General features: G+C 43.4%; 1 protein-coding gene across 2 annotated transcripts in view; it reads left to right on the forward strand.

The window, feature by feature from the left end:
- Positions 1–20,937, forward strand: part of LOC146789297 (calcitonin gene-related peptide type 1 receptor-like) — a 2,166,593-nt gene that overhangs the window by 1,602,500 nt on the left and 543,156 nt on the right. For both annotated transcript variants that reach the window (XM_085630942.1, XM_085630944.1), the window contains exon 13: positions 16,663–16,881. In XM_085630942.1, coding sequence (XP_085487068.1) covers positions 16,663–16,881 — 219 coding nt within the window. The remainder of the gene's footprint in view (positions 1–16,662; positions 16,882–20,937) is intronic.

Raw genomic sequence — 20,937 nt, forward strand, 5'->3', positions numbered from 1 at the left:
TCTTGGCGGGCTGGAAAGGGACAACTCTGTCGACACAGTTGTTGATCCAGGTGGAGAAATTCTTAATGGCCTGATCAAGGTTTGTTGCAGAGTCAGGAGGGGTGGTGTTGAGAGTATCTGTCCTTTGGGTTGGTGTCACTTTGTTCCAGTGGCAGTGGGAGGAGCTGCAATGGTCGTGTGACAGTGAAGTAGACAATGGCGTGGAGAGGCGCAGACGGGCTCGCTATTGAGGCCTCTATTAAGTGGGAGGCAGTAGTTGGAGGGCCAGGAAACAAGCATGCAGAGAGGCGGCTCCTGGACATAAAATTGTGCAGATTAAAAGGGGGAAAAGTACAGTAAATTCACAATAACAGTAACAATCAAGCTGGTAACTTTCAGGTGGCAAATTGAGGTACAATGCAAGACAGCACAAATCAGGCACAAAACAGGTAGCAGATGAAAGTACCTGCAGCGGAAGGTAAAGATACCTGGATTAAACAATTAGCCGGCAAGCAGAGTTGGTTGACCTCCTGAGCACCATGGGGAGTGGATTGAGTGTCTGCTTAATGGGGTCGCACTGTGGCCTCCATTAAGCAGGTCCTGAGCTGGGGAGCGGGTCGCTGGGAGGCTAGAAGCAGGAGCGGTGGGAAAAAAGCTTGCGGTGTGGTGGCTGCTGGGTAACAAATTGTGCTGATTACAATAAGGGGGGGAAAGTATAGTAGGTTCACAATAACAGTAACAATCAGGCTGGTAAATTATTCTGCAAAGCTAAGTACAATCCAAGGCAGCACAAACCACACAGCAAACAAAAGTACAGGCATCGGAAGGCAAAGTCACACAGAGTAAACAATTATGCGGCAGGCAGAGTTGGGCGACCAGCTGAGCAGCAAAGGGAGCGGATCGAGGATCTTCTTAATGCGGTAATGGCTGCAGCCTCCAATAAGTAGGTTCTGGGTGGGGGTAAGGCCAGGCATTTTAAATACATTTCTATGAACTTTTCATTCATGATGGCACAAGCCATCTCCAGTCACTACCTGTGCAGATCTTAGATTCCTAAAATTTGTATTATTTAATAATAAAATAGTTGCAAAAGTATTGTTTACTTTTTCTTAATCCATAAAATTCCAAAACAATATTCTATATTATCCTATATTAAACTGAGAGATACTAAAACCGTATTTCTTTTTCACTGTTTTCAATGTAGTTGAGAAGGAATTGTTATTAGCACAGTACATTTACTACAATGAAATGCATCTCTTTTTACTTGTTCCTTTTTAATCTTGGTCCCAGTTTGTCACATGCTGCCAACACAAAAAAGCCAATAAGATCAAAGAGGGTGTGTTTCTAAAAGATCTTATGTTTTTCTCAGCTAGTGAGACTTGCTCCAGACTTACGGCCTGATTCATAAATGTGCACATTGTAACTCCTTCAAAAATGGGAGGGTTATCTATTGGCGACTCGTTCCCTAAGGCAAAGGAGCATCGCCCTACTGCTCTTAGAGCAGTGAAAAAAGGAAAAATAAAATGATAATAACAATGTTATTATAATTTAATTTTCCGCTACTGTCAGGCTGGGTTAGGGCGGGGCTGGCAGCTCATGGAAGAGGAGTGTTTTGGGTACATTTAAGTGCGCATGACTGCTTGGCCGACCATCTTGGCCTGGCCAAACATTTATGCACACTTTGCATATTCCCCAAGAGGCTGTAGTGCGCAGCCTGGTAGGGAATATGCACAGGCTCCCTGTCCCCATCTGAGTGTCAATCCACGGCGCTCAGACATTCACACTGCACTGCAGCGTTGTGACTGGCTCAGGGGAGCGTGTGTGCCTGGGTGCTTCTTGCAACTTCTTCCGGACTGGAGTTAGGAAGAGAAGAGAAGGGGAGTCGGAAGAGTTCCGACGGAAAAGGTAAGTGCGTTTAAAAAAATATATTTTTCAAACCCCCCCCCTCCCGTCTCTCCCGCCCGCCCCGCCACCTCTGTTCCATACCAGCCACTACTAGGAATATCCCATCTTCCGTATTGCAAGTGCATTATGATATAATACACTTGTAATAAGGCAGACTGATATAATGCACTTGTTATAAGGTGGAAGAGATATACATCAAGTTTGAGAAGGAGTACCCATCCACCAAAATCTAAATACGGCCCTTGGTTGTGAATACGCCAGAATAACTAAGGGAAAATAAGAATCAAGCACAGAGTTATTTGTATGTGGAGGATTGTTAAAGGACATTGGGGCGTATTTACAAGCCCCTATCGCCACATTTTCAGTGACGTTGTGGTGGCGATACGGACTTCACCTTGTTTAATAGGCGGCGTTAAGCCACTTTACATGGCTGAACACTGCCTTGTAAATAAGGCACCCATTCAAGCTGTACTTAGCGTGAAAGGGGAGGGCAATGGGTGTTGCAGTGGGCGTTCCATCGCAACACCCATTGATTTTGATGATGCCCCCTATTTACAAGTGCAGCAAAAATAGGACGCAGCACCAAAATTAAGACCAGCGAAAACCTGGTCTTAAACAGGCGAAACGAGGAGAAATGCTTTATTTCTCCCTGTTTTTGCTGTTTCCATGTGTGCTGCGTTGTGCAGTACACATGAAACAGCAAATTGCCATTGATTGTTTATGTGCAGGAAGGTGACCTTTCCTGCACATAAACAATAAAAAATTAAATGACGTTTTGCAACTTCTATGTGTAGTGCATTAAGCAGCACACATAAAAGTTTAAAAAACGTCATTTTAATATTGTTTATGTGCAGGTAGGGAGACCTTCCTGCACATAAACAATCTTACCTCAAAGCAGCCACCCTTGCACTATAGTGCAAAGGTGCCTGCGTTTAGCGCCAGCGCAGAGGGAAACGCAAGGCTGCACCATATTGTTGTAAATATGGTGCAGCCCTACGTTTCTGAAATGGCGGAGTGTGGCGTTAAGCTACGAAGGCTAATGTCGCACTTCGTTATAAATATGCCCCATATTTTATGGATTAAAATAAATATTTTGATAATTGTACTATTTACATTAATATAGTTAAATGAACGATAAGTGTTAATTTGGAATTTTAGTCTGCTGGTAGTAAAAAAAGATTTAGAAACATCTGCTGACGAACGATAGAATACAAACATTCTCGAATTCAGACTCTGCCAGGAGCTGTTTCAGCCCTTCTTTCCAGATGTTTTTTTAGCTTCCATAGAATAAACTGGAGAAGATTGCTGCAAATTATAGCGATAATCTTACAGTTTATGGCCAAAGCAGGCCTAGGGGCTATATTTCATTTTACTCGACTTCCCACCGCCAAAAATAGCTCTACTTCCCCTGGCAACGCACGTATTTAAAAGTCTAATATATTTTTGAAAATACTGTTCAATCCATGTAAGTATTCTGGAAAACCAAGTGCAACGAATCTGTGAAATGAGAAATGAAAATCTTCACACAAATGTGAACCAGTTTGTATTAAGCAGATGTGCTGTGGGCTAAAAATAGCATGCCCTGCCTGAGACTCGATAAGATTTCGACATTGCATGACCTCAGGCTCCCCCTTGCTTCAGATATATTTAAGCCGGTTTACATTTTCTGCAGTGTAGGCGCGGCAGAGGGCATTTAAGCGTAGTCGGCCTAATATGAACATTTAAGTCTTTCTTCCAAGTCTGTCTGGCTTTCGCTTTATTCTTTTAATTTAGTTATTTAAGTTGAGGTGGATTTAGTTTTAATTTGAAGATAAAGTCATGTTTTTCACAGAATGTGTTTAGTACCTACACTGTTCTGTCAACTGCATAGCGCCTTTAAATCGGAGCGTGGTATATAACCAAGCAATACCACATGAAGATTCTGTAGATGCATTGCGGTTTCATTCATCCATCAATGCATGCAGACCTTGTTGATAAAGAAGAAAGAAAATCAGGCATCGCATAAAACGTATAAATTGAGGCAGACAGAGCACAAATATGGGAAACTCTGGGGCGTATTTATAAGAGCCCTGCATCACTTTTCCACATGTAAAGTGGTACATGCGTGACGCAGGGCTCTCATAAAGATTTATGAAGCCATGCAAAGTACACTGCGTGGCTTTGGGGTCCTCATAAATCATGAGTAAGGCGACGCAGCGCAAATCGCTGCATCGCCTTACTCTCCGTTCCATGGGTGTTGCGGTGGGTTTTCCCATGCAACATCTATGGGATTTGACGGTGCCCAAGATTTGCATAGTGATGCAAACCTGGGGAAGCGTGAAATCCGTACGCCTTCCATGGTGAGCCGTAATGATGAGAAATATGCTCATTTCACCTCGTTTTTTACCTCTTTCCATGTGTGCTGCATTCTGCCTCATAGGATTATTTTTAGGCAGGTAGTTGCTACATAAACAATCCTGCTTGCAACAGAGGCACCCTTGCACCATGCTGCAAAAGTGCCTACATTAGCCCTAGGCTGACAAAACGGCACCAGTGCAGGTACAAAGGACAGGATTGCACCGTATTGCTTAAAGATGGTGCATTCCTGCTCTTTCACTTTGCATAGGTCAGCGCAGCAAGGTGCTTTGCTATGCTGCCCTATGCCAAAATGCCATGCTCGACCCTGATCTTCTACTCTATGTTGTCTACTGGACTCTTCCCCTCGCCCTGTAAAGAGGCCTCCATTGTTCCTCTATTGAAAAAAGCCAGCCTTTATCAGGATGACCCAAATAATTATAGACCCATCTTCCGGCTTTCCCTACCCGCAAAAATAATTGAAAAAGATTTGAATTAGCAACTCGCTCAAAATCTGTTTGACCACCAACTGTTAGACTCAATCCAATTTTGCTTCAGAAGTGGTCATAGCACCAAAACAGCCCTGATAAAATCCACCAACGAGAGCCGTGCGATCGTGGATGTCGGGGGAATTGGGGTTCTGGTGCTCCTTGATTTATCGGCAGCCTTTGACATAGTCAATCACAATATACTGATCAACTATCTCCAGGCTGTCGGTATCAGGGACTCTGCCCTTAAACTTCTAGGATCATTCCTCTCTGGCAGGAAACAGGTGGTGGGTCTGGATTCTTTTTTATTCGATCCTTTCTGCCTCCCTTGCGGGGTCACACAGGGGTCCGCCCTCAGCCCCAACCTGTTTAACATTTACATTAAACCCCTGGCAGCTTTGATTAGATCACATGGTGTTAATCTGTCTTCCTATGCCGATGACACTCAAATTGTGGTAGCCATGTCCTCTGCTAAAAATCTTTCAGGCGTAAATTTCAATAACTGTATTTCAGCCATTGGTCACTGGATGAATCAAAACAGTCTTAAACTTAAATCAGAGAAAACCGATGTCATCCTGTTTGGGACTAATCCGTCCCTTTAGACCAGACTTGGTGGCCTCAGGAATTGGGTGCCCTTCCCATTCGAGTAAATAAAGTCAAAAACCTAGGCATGACACTGGACACCAAACTGGCCCTCGGTTCTCAGGTCAAAGCAGTCACTTCCTCTGTTTTCTTTGTTCTCTGCATGTTAAAAAAACTCTTTCCCTTCATTCTGGTTGGCGCCCAAAAAACAGTCTTCTCTGCCCTAGTTTCGGCTGAAATAGTTTACTGCAATGCTCTACATCTTAACATGCTGGAACAGCACCTCAGTAAGCTTCAGGTACTACAGAACACGGCAGCCAGGGCCTTGACTAGGATTTCTAAATATAAATCTGTTGCCTCGGCCATCAGACAGCTTCACTGGCTACCTGTCAGGCCACATTTAGAGCCCTCTGCCTTGCCTAGTGCATAAGGCACTTAATGGTGATGACCCAGATTACTTGAAAAAAACCTTCAAGTGGTACCTTCCGGGAAGCAACCTCAGGTCCACTGGTCTGGACTAATGGTGGTCCAGAGGTTCAAAAGATTTACCTGGGGCGGAAGAAGATTCACACAATACAATAAACTCCAAATGCTCCAGAATTCAGCAGCCAGGCTGCTTACGGGAACATCGAGGTCTGTCCCGACTTCCGGCTTAATAAGAAAACTTCACTGGTTGCCTATAAAAAAGCGAATTCTCTTCAAATCCCTTTGTCTAGTTTTTCGCGCTCTTCAGAATACAGGTTCTCTACATCTGGGACAACAATTTCGCTGGTATGTTCCAGCAAGATATTTGTGCTCCTTAGGAGCAAAAACTATTGTTCTCCCCATCATAAGGAAAGCCAGATGGGGCAGTAGAAGTTTTGTCGCAGGGGCGGCTAGGGCTTGGAATGAGCTTCCTTTTAATCTGAGAAATTCCAAGGATCTTTTATCCTTTAGGAAAGTGCTTAAAACATGGCTTTTCTGATTCTTTCTCTTCTTTTTGGGTGTTGGGAGAACTACAGCAAGCGCCGGGACACCCTAGGGTAGCTGTGCGCTATATAAGTTCCACTAACATAACATAACATAACATAACATAACATAACAACTGCTAACAGTCTTCCACCCGATATCAGATCCATCTCCAACTTACTCAGTTTCAGGAATGCCTTGAAAACCTGGCTTTTCCTGAAATAGGTTGTCCTCCTGGGATTTTTTCTGTTTCCTTTTTTTTCACAAGATTTTTTTCTGTTTCCTTTTTTCCCCCACAGTGTTAGTGCCTTGACACCTTTCGGTAATTGTTTGCGCTTTATAAGTTCTCATAACATAAATGATGCCCTCTGTGTTCCAGGCATAAAGAGGCAAGGCCCAATTGCATTCCAGATCAGCAGTTAGGATATGAGTGTTTGTGCGCATTGCGGCCCAGATTAACTATGATTTTACTACACATACACTACTAAATAATGCACATTAATTTACAAACATTTTTCAGGCAGTTGGAAACACCTTGGTGACACTCTGAAATCACTTTTGAGCCCTACTGGGTCATGACCTCAAAAAAGTACTGCCACCTACACAAATAAAGCATAACAATGTAAGGGGGTATCACTTTAAATAAAGCAAGCCTATTAGCTTTATCAAGGGTTTATCACAACAATAATATAAGGCAAGCCTGTTAGCTTTGTCAAGGGGTTACCACATTAAAGAAAACACTAATAAACATGTTTTTGACAACCATTACATTATATGATTGTAATCATTAGCCATGTTCAAATCTAGTTACTATTACTAATAAAGAATTTCAGGTTTGATCAAACACTACTGTCAACAATATATGGTTAATAAGGCATTTGAAATCAACATAACGTGTCTGTGTTTTTATTTAACCATTAATGGCCCCAAAACATACAGCCATGGCATCAATCAATAGAGGTCGCTGCACTCCTAGCTAAAGAAAGAAGGCTCCAGCCTTATAAGTCTTTCAAAAACAGTGGTGGAAAGCCGTGGAGTCATGTTTTTCATAACTCCAGAAACGTTTCAAATAATAATTGTAGTAAATTGTGTTACTGGTTGAGTGTGGTGAAACCCTACTTATGCAACAACTGCAATCTGCCGTGTGAAGCACAAGTGAAATCCCAAATTAACCTGTGCTCAATCTCCTGGTAGCTTGGAACAGAGTGGCCAGGCTTAACATAGAGGCAATGTGTAATGTATTTGTCCAACACATCAGTAATAAAATGAAAATATACAACAAAAGGTATGCCACACCAGGTTAGAACAATCTTTAATCAATATAACAAGACCAAAACAACATAAATCCAAATAGTCGAACCAGAGATATGCAAGTTTAAAGATTTCAGTGAAAATAGCACCAAAAAGCACAAAGCGCCAACTGAAGATACCTGATTGTGCCCGACCAGGACAAAGTCAAAAGTTCAGTCTACCTGCAATGCCTGGCTAGAGGGACCCGGTAAGGTCCGCTAAAAATGAGTACCCCTAATCTTGGTTGCGGAGAGTTGCAGGTCCCATGTTGAGGATGCGCCGCTCAGTTGAAGCGATGACTTGGTTTCAAGGAGCTGTGAGGCTTTGATGCTAAAACCTGCGTCATCGAGGCTGCCGTCGATGAGAGATGAGCTAATGCTATCCCTAAAACAGAGGTCCAATCTTTGTCCTTCGCACAGCAGTGGTTCTGAAGCAGGCTGTGAAATCAATACAGAGTCCTTGCACTGAGACAATCCTCCTTCGCACGTGTGTTGGCTCAGCTCAGGGTTGTGCCATGCAGCAGAGGAGATGAATTTGTTTGGCTGGATCCACAGATTGACTGACAGAGCACCTTCAGGCCCACTTCCAAGGGGCTAGGACTGTGGTGGCACCACTTGACAGGGTAGGACTCACAGAAGGCAGAGTCAAGGCACTAGGTTCCAGGTTGTTGTTGTCCCTGAGGCTCTAGTCAGGAGGTCAGCCAACTAGCCAACTAGCCCTTGGAGTCACTCTGGGGTCTTGGGGTCAGCAGATGCAGGTCTAATTTTTCTCACCCAGTGGAGAGGGCAGCAGGCGCCCACCAAGGTAGCCTTTTAAATCATGCCTAAGGCCTGCCACAGCAACCTGTAGTTCAGTTTTAAACCCCTAAAGTAGGCCCAAGCGCTTTTAAGATAGGATGCATTTGTATTTAAAAGTATGATATGTGGGTTCACGTTTTGCATGTCTTGCTAGTGAAAAGCTCCTAAAGTCATTTTTCACTATTACAAGGCCTATCTCTCAAATAGAATAACATTGTGTTAACTTATGACACTTAATAAGTGATAACTTAAGCTTGTGAGCAGATAGAAAAAATTGGTTTACACACAGATCAACTGTTATGTAAACCCTTCATTAATGCTGCAGTCTAATTTTAAGTTGCAATTCAGAAAATTCCACTATAAAAACTTGGCATTTTCTTGTACTGACCATTTGGTGCCTGCTGCCTGTTTCACATTACTGTGAATAGATAGCAGTTGGTAGTTGTGTATTCCTGCCAGATAGTGAAACAACTGGGTACTAGACGTTAGCAGGGTGGGCTGCCACAGACCCTCAGTTGACTCTTATTTTCCATGTCTTCTATTATAAAATGTATACCTCTCTATGACTATATTGACTTTTTCCTATAATGTAAGCCTGTTTGCGTTGTGGCATATTTAAACACAGGTAAATCTGCATTTTTCAGGGGGAGTAAGTTTTTGTAATCTTTAATCCAAAGCCACTAAAGCAGGGCATCAATAGTGATACATTCATTTGGCGTGTACATTCCAACTCTCAAGCAGTGCATAATAAGCCCGGAACGCTTCGCACCATGCCACATCTCATAGGTCATCACATGTAGGTAAAAATGGATGAGGAGGGAAGATGCTTCACAATGTAAATATGGAGTGAGAACACAAACAAACACACACAACAAAGTCGATTGAAATAAATGAAGCAGTCACTACAATCTGTGGGTCAATAACAAACTAAAAACAAGCCAATAGGATTCGCCTTTGGGACCTTATAAGTGTTTAGCCATGCAACAGTTTCATAACTAAATACTTATAAGGGCCCAAAGCGAGACCTATTGGCTATGCCAATGCTTGTTTGTATGTGAAATGAAGATTGGATGGGAAGGAAGCCTTTATTGTAGCACTGCTTTGTTCAATGCCATTGATCCCAAAGAAACATAATTAAACTCAGTCTCACCCGTAGGCTTCAGGATCACTTTTCAGGACCTAGTCCTCTCACACCTCGATGGTGGTAATGCTATACTTGAAAACCTTCCCAAAAAAGCAGTAGACACCCTCAGAGCCATTCTACATGAGGCTGTACACCTTGTCAAAGGCACCAAGAATTCAGAACATAGCACCCTAATATAAAGAAATCCAGTGGCACTGCCTCGATTGCAGAAGATGATATGCACCACCCACAAATCTCTGCACCTTGGTCTGCCATCCTAGCTGGAAGACAAACTTAGCATTACTGGAGTAATCATAACTGCCACTAGAAATCCTGGAGTAAAAAAATACAAAACACTGAACCAAACCCTCATATGTCTGGCTACAAGACTCTGAAACAGTCAGTCAGTCAAAAATCTTTATTTGGCAGCTATATAGCCATAAAAGACAATATTACGGAGCCGGACTGCAGAGGAGATATATCTATAAATCATTAGGCAAGTAAATTCATCGTTTAAAAGGAGTAAATGGCATAATGCTGGTTGACACGTTCTTATATTTACAAATCTTAACAATGGTTTTAACTCTGAAACAATCTGCCTGAGAATCTCTGACTCAATGACAACCCAACTGCCATCCATGAGAAACGTGAAGAGTCACCTAATCAAAGTTCATCTTTAATACCACATTTTCCATATTTCCCTGACAAACGCCGAGACCAACTAGCCACTGGTTATCATCATTATTATTATTAATCTGTCTCCTTCCTAATCTTCAGTGTATTCCTTCATTATTTATGAAGCATGCTGCTGCCCATGTGGCTACGCACATGCTACATAAATACATTTGCTAACTGAATAAAGGCTTTGTTGCACGTATAGATTGGAAAAGAAACTGGTATGGGTTTACAATCGATGTGTGAAATAAAGCATTGCAATTATAAAGCGTGTGGATTTACTGCATTGAAAGCTATGCAGCAGGAAAAAAGTCACTCAAATAACAGGCAACAAAGGCTGAGTGACAAGTAGGAACCTGGATGGGAAAAGCAGGTGTTCGGAGCCAATCTGGAAATGTACAGTGATTTCTCTATCTATTTATTATTCATTAAGCATAAATCACCATGTCGACTGTGCGGCAAGGCAAATGAGGATATGCCACACCTCTTATGCTCCTGTGACAAACTGTTAGAAGAAAGGAAACGTTTGCTTAAATGTTTGTTTAACCAACGAGGAATACGCACGCGAAGGAACGTCGTGCTTGCCTGTTTCTCCCCCGACGACTTGCGGTTAAACTGCAACTTGGTGAAATTTATGAAGGAGGTGGAGAAAAGGATGCTGGAACCTGTCTTTTAACTTATTCTGGAGTCTAGCATGAACTACATATAATACATTGCTTTTATTGTAAAACTTACTAAAGTGACGGAAATTAGCCTGGAAGATTTTATCATTTTAGATTGAATCTAAGTTTGTGTTGGAAACTGTACAGTATGTATTTGTTTTATTCTCTTTTTATTTTTAAAATGTGGGATTGCAATGGTTTTAATTAACTGTGCAAATAAAAATGTACTTACTTACTTACACTCAAATAACAGGCAACAAAGGCTGAGTGACAAGTAGGAATCTGGATGGGAAAAGCAGGTGTCACCTGCAGAATCAGAGGTCCGGAGCCAATCTGGAAATGTACAGTGATTTCTCTATCTATTTATTATTCATTAAGCATAAATCAACAGGATCCTAGCACTGGCAAACAACTTAAAAAGGGGAGTACACATGGGTGATCATGTGGGTGGCCATGAGCTAAGGCAAATATACAGACGCAAATATTGCTTCAGGAGATGCCTGTGATTGAATCGCTGAAAGACAATATAAAAGAGACCAACTTGTGTGCAGGTCCATCAAGTCCTTTTGGTGCAGAGCACAGCAAATACATTACATACAAAAAGCATTCACTTTATGGTACACAGCTATCACAAATGAAAATACTTAAATAATCAACATGCTAGAAAACCTGTTAAAGGCCACTTGCAAACGGGGATCTCTACCTATATTCTTGCCCATCATATGGCTGACCCTAATTTTTAAACTGTAAGGCGACGGGCAGATATTAATGCCACACAGTAGCGGTCCGTGGAGGGAGTTCGGTGGGACAGTGAGGCGGGGCGTGGGAGGGGCAGGGTGGGGAAATGTAAACACCGGAATATGGATGTACGGAGGTAAGTACACATTTAAATAAATAAAACGAATTTCGTTGCGTGCGTCGCAGCGCGCGCAAAGGAATTCGTTTTATTTATTTAAATGTGTACTTACCTCCGTACATCCATATTCCGGTGTTTACATTTCCCCACCCTGACCCTCCCCCGCCCCGCCTCACTGTCCCACCGAACTCCCTCCACGGACCGCTACTGATGCCACAACAAATTAGACGGGTAGGTACTAAAACTACGTCCTGACCACAGTTTTATATCTGGACTTATCAAGCAAATTCTTTGTAGGGAGCTTCGACGAATATTAGGCAAGTACAAAAAAAGTTAAAACAAATCCTGTCACTTAGAGAACTTAAAATTGCAGAAGTGCGGTACGAAGCACTATATAAAAAACGGGTTATTTTATTATTATTCACAATCCATAGCCCCACTGCAATCACTTATACACTAATCTCTAGACAGGTGCAGATTGCTTGGCGTCTGAGCCACCAATGTTTTACCCAGAAAGAACCAACTGAGAAGACTCCAGTATTTACAAATGGTGCAAGTTGTACTCCATTTCGATTTAAGCTCCTTGGACCAGCGGATAACTTGCTAACATATTATATTATTCCCCACTGAGAGGAACGCAAACGGTGATAGGTGCTTTATGCCACGGTGATTTGTGCCATGTTTTACCTGACAATTGTGCAGGAAAAAAACAAATTGTGCCCGTTTACTGTGTCGAGAATACAAACACCATTCAGGGGTACATAAAAGTTTGTGTCAAAATCACTTTGTGCGGCCTCCCATAAGGAAGGACCTAGTAATCTTCTTAATCCCATAACACAAATTCTTCCACAAAGCAATCCCTCATAGGTATCCACCAGTCAAGTGTTAATACAACTCTTGTGCACAAATAAACCCTAGGCTACGCACATCAAGAGTGTGTGGTTCCAAGTCTACATCGTACGTTTCTTGGACAGCATCTTTAAAAGCACTTCAAAATATTTTCTGGGATCATGAAGCAGATAGTGATCGTCAACCCAAGTTCACTGTAAAGCATAAGAAACATTATCCATATGCCATACAAATATTCAAATTGATCAGTGTAAAACTAAACTGCTGCTAGAAGTGCAAGATGAGTCAGATAAACAATACATTGCAATGAAATTTGGAAAGTGTTTCACAGGTAAACGTTATATGGCATATTATTTAATCCCCCTTCATCTATTAAAGGAAACAGACCTAGCGACCGCACAGCTGCCAAGTGAAGCTCGCACAGAGGGCACGCCTTTTTATTTTATTTTTTTAGGGAATGATGGATGGGCGGGGTGGTTCTCAAAACTGCAAACAGTTAATACAGTGAGACAAAGGCAAAATGTGTGAGTATGGACCAAATCTTCAAATCAAGTTAATATTACCGCGCAATCCGAGTTTGAGTGAAAATTAGAAACCATAAGCCAAGCTGGGTACTTGGGGTAGAAAGAGAACTGGGTTGGGGGAATGAGTGGTTTAGGCAGAATTCTACTGTACTTCTTCTAATAAACCTCTTGGGCCCTAATAATATGCTATCTCAACCGCTACAAATAGGAAGGGTAAGGGACAAGTGCTATGTGGCCGGCTGGATGATTGGAGGACGAAAAGATTGGGTAAGAGAAAGGGCATGGTTCGAGACAAAAAAGGTGGGTCTTTGGAGAGGGGAAATGGAAATAGCAGGGTCCCTCACCACGGATGGTTTGCGAGAGGCAGATGAAGGTTCCTGGGACAGGCCAGCGTTAAAGGCATACGAAAGCTTGGGCAAGAGAAAAACAGCTTGGTGTAGAAAGATGAGCCCAGGCTGCAGGCGGGACCAACTGGTGACACAAATGCCCCCAGATCCAGTTTCCTTCAGTCACACCCCACTGACCATGATGGGACCCGTCAGGAGACACAGCTACAGCCACTGGGATCATGTGACTGTCGTTCCATTGGATAGTAAGACGCTTGTGTCATTTCCAACAGAAACGCGTCTTCCAATTGGAAGGTCATACAAACCAGCTGCTCTACCAAATAGGGGCATTTTCATTGGGCTTACAGTAGCAGTGAGTTTGTCCTTGGAAGGTTAATACAAGTCTTGTAATAAGAACAAGCATTGGCCGCGCGGCAGTAAAAGTAACGTCGTGCGGCCATACATTAGCAGCCCGGGAGTTGTGCGCGCGCCCTAAAAGACATTTTTTTTAAAAACAAGCATTGGCCACGAAAGTCATCGCGATCACAATCGCTGTGAAAGCAAAAGTGATCGCGATGACCCAGAAAGGCGTTCATGAGTGCGGCTGGCCTAGCGCATGGCGGCTGCGCGCGTGCACGCTCACGTGCACGCAAGCACTAGGCCAGCCAGCAGCACATAAAAAACTCACATACATAATGTCTCTCCGAGCCAGAGCATGCGCTGGGCTCAGCGAGACCTAATGACTTAAGTGCCCACAGTGTCTGACTGTAGCTCATGAGGAAGTTCTCCTCAGAATCTTAAACACAACTAAATTCCAATGATTACTGCTGTAACACATTCATTTAGATGGAGTACCAAGGAAAGTACCATAACACAGCCTTGCCTGAGGTTCCAGAACAAGCAGGGCTAACCTTTACGTCAGAAATCGGCTTTACAAATAATTTTCTTTATTACAATTAATGAGGCATGCACAAATGTGAAAGTGTTGTGGCAGGGCTACAGGCCCGCTCTTACCCGAAAGAAGATTACACATGCACCACTATTCATATATACAGTTTTGACTAACCAGAGGCTCATCCTGGGGTAGATTTCATCTTTCCAGACCCAGGAGAATGGTGCCTCTGTAAATAATTCCATCACAGGGGGCTCAGATGGTTTGCCTACTTCGTACCGCGTTTGTTTGGCACTGGAGCGCCTAATTAAACAGCGCTGCAGATGGCCAAGGCATGGTGGGGAGAGGAGCGAGGGCAGGGCGGGCACCCTCCTAAAAAACACAGAACAAAAACTGCAATCTCCGATATTGAGAGTCTGTTGGTGTTTGCCTAATGGTGAAATGTCCACAAATCATCATGGCAGTGCTAAGTTTGCGCCAGAGGTCTCCAGTCAATGCCACTTAATCTTCAACACTGGCGCTTATAGCATGAACTCGACCCAAAGGTACTAGAGTGCTTTTCATGAGTGCCATTTAAGGACTCAACAGCCGCAGTCCGTGCAGGTAACAGTGGTGGGGCGGTGGGCCGTGTAAGAAGAGATTCCAAGGGAAATTAAATAAATAATTATTTTTCCCTCTGCATCGTCCTTCGGAATCTTCCCTTACACGGCCCACCACTGTTACCTGCACAGACCGCAACTGGGACTCAATCATTTTTGTTGTAGGCATGGGGTGATTAAGTGATTTGCCCAGAATCACAGGATGTTGAGCCGACACCGAAACTCGAACCTAGTTTCCCAGCTTCAAAGTTGGCAGCTCTGGCAGTTACACCACATCCTCACCCCAATTGTAGGGTTTCATTGTTTGCCCCAACAATTACTTTTATCACAAATTAACCACTGCCTCAGGGACTCAATACACAGATGAAGTCTCGGTAGCACAATGACACAAGAGCTCAAATTGGCAACACACAGGTTCCTGCCAGGAGGTTCTCGGCAGTATGAGGCATTTTGTCACTATGCTGCACCAAATGAATGCGCATTGTACCCCGAGCCTAGTGCATAGTGTGAAACCCACAACAAGCAATCTTGGGCACCACACCGGCTCCAGAGTGACGCAAGGTGATAGTCATGTTAATCCGGTTTTATTCGCGTAAGGAAACTTCAACAATAGTGCCAATGACTCTTCCCTCCATGTCCCTCTGAGATGAAGAAAATACCCCCAGACCTTGTTGCCCCAGTCTGTTCCTTGCCAGTTATGGTGATGACTGGTGACATGAGCTCTGGTGACTTAAGATGGTTATTTTCCATGACAGGAAGTTCATAACAGGAACAACAGACAGAGACCACCTCCAGCACACCTTCTTTGGCACAGATATCAACAGTGAAACATATATTGCAGTGCAATAATAATCAAAAAAACATTTCCAGCCCTCTTTTTAACTCCCTTTTACCCAACAAACTGCAGTTTGCAGCTGCGAAAGGTAAACACAGAGTAAGTTGTACCTTTACATGGTATGTTATTCAGCTCACATCTTGAATAAAGTATTATTAATCATGTAAACTTTATGAGTTATTAATTTGTATTGAGGTAAGTGCACCCGTGCCTAGAAAAAAGGCTCCCAGTGCTCCCTGCCCTATGTCCCCTGGCGGGAACATATGCAGGGGCTTCTGGGCTTGGGCTGACAAGCAGGAGGAGCATCGGCCCATAAGTCACAAAGCCTCTTAGATGAAGGGCATTGTTTATGCACGACGTTCAATTAATATGCGACAGCACAATTTGCATAGTTGCCCCTGGTTGGCTTTACCTCTTTCTATGTACTCGGAATCCGTGTTTTCAGAAAAGTAAAATTTTTGTACAGACTTTAAAAAGCAGCTATGGAATGTTTCATATGTCAGAATATTGGGAACTCTATGCTTTTGTGATTCTTTTAAACAAATTCCACTTCGCCTAAAAGTGTCATTTGGACTGCCTGCTCCTGTTAGCTGTCTCTCTGTACAAAGTCCTTTCTTTGAAAATCTCTTACAATGCGGATTGTTCTGCAAGGACAGTGCAGCTGTCTTCAGCACACTTACATGATACAGCAATGAATATACCCCTCAACGCACCTGTCCATCGCCTCTCTTTGAAAACCCAATTTACCTTCAGACTAGAAAATATTCCAAGAAACTACAGATCGGAGTTTCAAATGTTTTTTAAAATTGGCCTGCCTTCTCGTTCGGAGTGGTAATCGTAAGTCTTGATGAGATCTGTGTGTCCTGATGCCTGGTGTACAGGGGCAGCTTCATACCGCTTATGCTGTTCCCAAAAAGGTTATCTCAACCTCCGATAGACATATGCCTGTGCATCTCTAAGAGCATTAACCTGGGAAAAACATATTTTTCTTCTTGCAGGTCAATTTGTTCTTTTTACTGAATATCGTACGAGTTCTGGTGACAAAGCTGCGAGATACCCATCGGGCGGAATCCAACATGTACATGAAGGCTGTTAGAGCCACTTTAATCCTGGTGCCTTTACTTGGAATCCAATTTGTGATTATTCCCTGGAGGCCAGAGAACCGACTTGCTGGAGAAATATATGATTACATCATGCATATTTTAATGCATTACCAGGTACTGTTTTTTTATTTCTTTTATTCACAGAACTACAATAAATAACGATGTTCTTATTTGTGCATTATCACTTTACAGTTGTACAGAAGTGACCTCATTTAAAACAAATATTTGAATGTGAGACCTAAAATATTGCTGTCGAGTCAAACAATTAGCAATCACTTAAACGTATGTTACAGACTTTCTTATTCAGCACTGTGGGCGTCAGGTCACATAGGGAATCCAGCTCCAATAATACAAACATAACATAACTCCACAAATATGGACACTGTCTGTGAAGTCAGAAAATATTTCATTTTGATTGAAAGGTCGGAGTTCAGAGCCCAAACCACCTTCATTGTTTGAATTAAAATGTGAATGCTTGACCTGAGCTTCTCTGAAAACGGATCCTTAGGCCCAGCAAACCTCAGGGACTCACTCTAAATAATGTATAATACCATGCAGAAAATATGTTTGCCAGTAATGCTCGTCTGCTTGAAAATGCCATCGTAATTCTCGCTGCAAACTGGGGAGTGGAATTACCTTCGACAGTCCCTGGCAAAGAAAGAGGCCTGGCAGAAAACTAACTACACTGGAGCGGTCCACCAGCCAGAATACAATGAATCCAACACAAATATCTTCCACCCTGACTTACCCTGCGTTGTCAGGGCCTGCCAGCCTCAGGATCAGCCCAGACCTGCACCGTTTTACCTGCAAGAGACTCAGGCCCGGATTTACAGATGCTTTGAGTCAGGTTTGTGATACTTTTCTAACGCGAACCCAGTAGAAATGTTCACGTGGGACGGACCAACAATCAAGGGCACATCGAGATTATGTTCATTGCAATTCAAAGTAACGCAAAGTTGCACAACGCATTGCTTTGCATCAAGAGGACGTTCAGTGGGTGGTGCATTGGTATTCCCATACTACCCCCCATGGCTATTGATGCAAATCAATATCTACAAAGAACGTTAGACACATATTTGCGACAAAATCCTGCGCTTCCGCGAAGCAGGCGTAATAAGGAGAAATGTTTGAATTTGTCCTTGTTTTTCTCATTTTGCCTGTGTGCTGCATTGTACAGCACACATGCAAAGTGGGAAAAGCCTTAAAGCATAGGTTTTGTGATGAAAGGGACTCTATCTACTACACAAACTATGCTTCAGACAATGCAGACATCATTGCACGAAGACACAAAGGTGTCTGTGTTGGCACATGGCTGCCTACAGAGTAGCAGCAAAGCGAGAGAGCAGAACAGTGCCACATCTTAGCAGAAATGGTGCTGCTGTGCTCTCTCCCATTCGTGCAACACAGTGCAGTGCAGTGCAGCAACTTTGCTTGCTGCCCTCTGCTGTGTGACGTATATGTAAGCCGGGGCCACAATCTCTTGTCATCTGAATTTTCTGAGGCGCATCACTTAATTCCATACAGCAGCGCCAGTGGGCATGATGTGAAGTGGGCAACGTGTGGCACAGAATCCACAAAGGCACAAAGAGGCGTATAAAACATATCCTGGTGTGGGATAACAAACATCTACCTACCATTTAGCAAGGTTTGCTGGCAAATCATACCACTGCTGCGGTATCACTGGCAGAGAAGGCAAAAGATACATCAGGGCTCGAAAGGAGGCTTCTTCCAAAATGTTTCCTTCTACACAGTGGTAGCAGCCAGCCACATACTGCAGACAAGAACATTTAATGTTTACAGAATTGAATAATAAACGTCAGGGTAAAGCAAGACAACACAATAGGAAGAGGCATGCCAACAGCTGCCCTATAGGCGCTGGAAGCATATTGCCCACATTATTTTACTGAGCTGGAGGATATATCTCACAGAGAAGCAGTTTAGTGTCTTTGATGATATCAAAACAGTGAAAGTTGCTAAATTAAGTCAGTTTTGTCTCTTTGCTCTGACCTGACCACATTAAGTGAATGCCTGTACGCTGCTAAGGTGTCAGTGGTGCAGGACGTGTGTATCATCATGCATTGCCAAACGATGCCAGTTTTCCCTTTTGCTTGCCACACATGGATATGCATGTTGCAGTGTGTACTGCAGTTGAGGAGCATTTATTCTTGTACCTCATCTCTTATGACCTTGGCTGTGTCCATGAACAGAAGGCGTAGTGGTTTTCCCATTGTGTGTGTAGGAACAGAAACTAAAATGCAGACATAGTGTGTTAACTGTTGAATTGTAATGCAAGGGGCCAGTTTTCCCAAACCATCAAAGAGGCACCATTGTTAGTATACTGACAATTTATGCATACCTGTAATTCTGATGAAGAATTGGAATGATTAGGACATGTGTATCTGGTGGGTAAGCAGAGCAAGTTGCATTAACTACAACATATGGCATAGCATGGTTGTAGGCCAGACTATTGAAAACAAATACATTTTGCTCCAAAAACATCCTATATAGAATATGACCTACCAGAATATTGTGAAGGTAATTGTTAGAAATTGAGTTACTGGTTGACTGGGGTGTGAGCCCTGGTCAAGCAACAACTACAATCCTAGTCAGGGTACAGCTCAAGCAACCTCCAAGTTAACCTGTGGTCACCCTCTATTAGCTTGGAACAGAGCAGCCAGGCTTAACTTAGAGGCAATATTTAAAATATTTGTGCAACATGACAAACGGTAAAGCAGTGAAAATTCATACAAAGAGATCCCACACTAGCTTTAGAAAGATACAACTTAATTCACTAACTAAAACATGACAAAAATGACAATAATCCAATCAGTAAAACTGGAGATATTCAAATTTAAAGTTTATATTGAAAAATAGCTCCAAAATGCACAAAGTGCTATTAGGGATATCTGATCACGCCTCACAGTGACAAAGTCACAAGTTCAGATTCTGCAATGGTGTGCAGGCTGGCAATAGGGACCCAGTTAGGCTCATTGAACAGAGTACCTTAAATCTTGGTTGCGGATGCACGGTACAGCTGAAGCAATGTGTCAATCCTAGAAGTGGCGAGGTTTCAGTGGGAGGGCCTGTTGCATCGTCATCGAAGTTCCCGTCAACTGTGTTTGCTTTGCAAAGTCAGGTGTTGGGGATGCAATGCACATCTGGCACTGTGTCGGTTCCAAGGAGCTGCGAGGCAGAGTATGTCATCAATCTTGTCTACCAGAGGTGCAAGAACCTGGGCTGTGGGTGCACCGTGCCACAGGGGCAATGTGTCAATTCAGAGCAGCTCTAGTAGGTGTTGTGGGTCTTTGCAACAGCCCAACCCACACAATGCAGGGATGCATTGATTCTGCTCGGGGATGCGTCACTTAGCCGAGCAGATGCAACGGCTCTGCTCAGCAGAGAAGATAGGCTGGTTTCCTTAGGAAGCACCTTAGGCCCACTTTCAAGGGTCCAGGACTGGAGTGGCACCACTTGGCAGGGAATACTCTCAGATGGCAGAGTCCAGGTGCAAGGTTGATGGAATGCTGTTATATCCCTGTGACTTCAGATCAGGAGGACAGCCAACTAACCATTGGAGTCATTCTGGGTTCAAAAGATGCAGGTCCAGTCCTTTTCATCCAGGCAAGAGGGGAGCAGGTCGGTACAACAAAACAGGAGTCCAGTAGTGTACAATCCAGCAGAGTGGCTGACCTTCAGCAGCACAGCAATCCTTCTCACTGTCAGAGTATCCACAGGTCCAGAAGTTTGTTGAAGTGGTGGTGTCTGAGGTCTGTCTTTTCTATATAGTTGTGCCTGTAAAGTGAGGAGAGGCTTCTAGAGGCATGCCTTTGAAGTGCACAGATGTCCTGCCTTCCCTGCTGTGGCTCCAGACTAACTACAGGGGTTATGCAACCCTTTGTGTGGAGACAGGACACCGCCTATTCAGGTGTAAGGGAGGCTGACCCCAGCTGCTACCTCCTACGTCCCATTCTGCCAATGATGGTCCAGTCAGTCACACCTAAGCTCCCATTGTGTGTGGCTGTCCAGGTGTAATAGACAAAGCTCAACTGCCAATTACACCTAGTCATGTGACCAGAGACATACTGCAGGCACCAAATGGCTGAGGCAAGAAAATGTCAACTTTCTAAAAGTGGCATTTTCAGTATTGCAATTTAAAACCCGACTTCACCA

This window comes from Triturus cristatus, chromosome 10 (assembly GCF_964204655.1).
Source record: "Triturus cristatus chromosome 10, aTriCri1.1, whole genome shotgun sequence".
Taxonomy (NCBI): domain Eukaryota; kingdom Metazoa; phylum Chordata; class Amphibia; order Caudata; family Salamandridae; genus Triturus; species Triturus cristatus.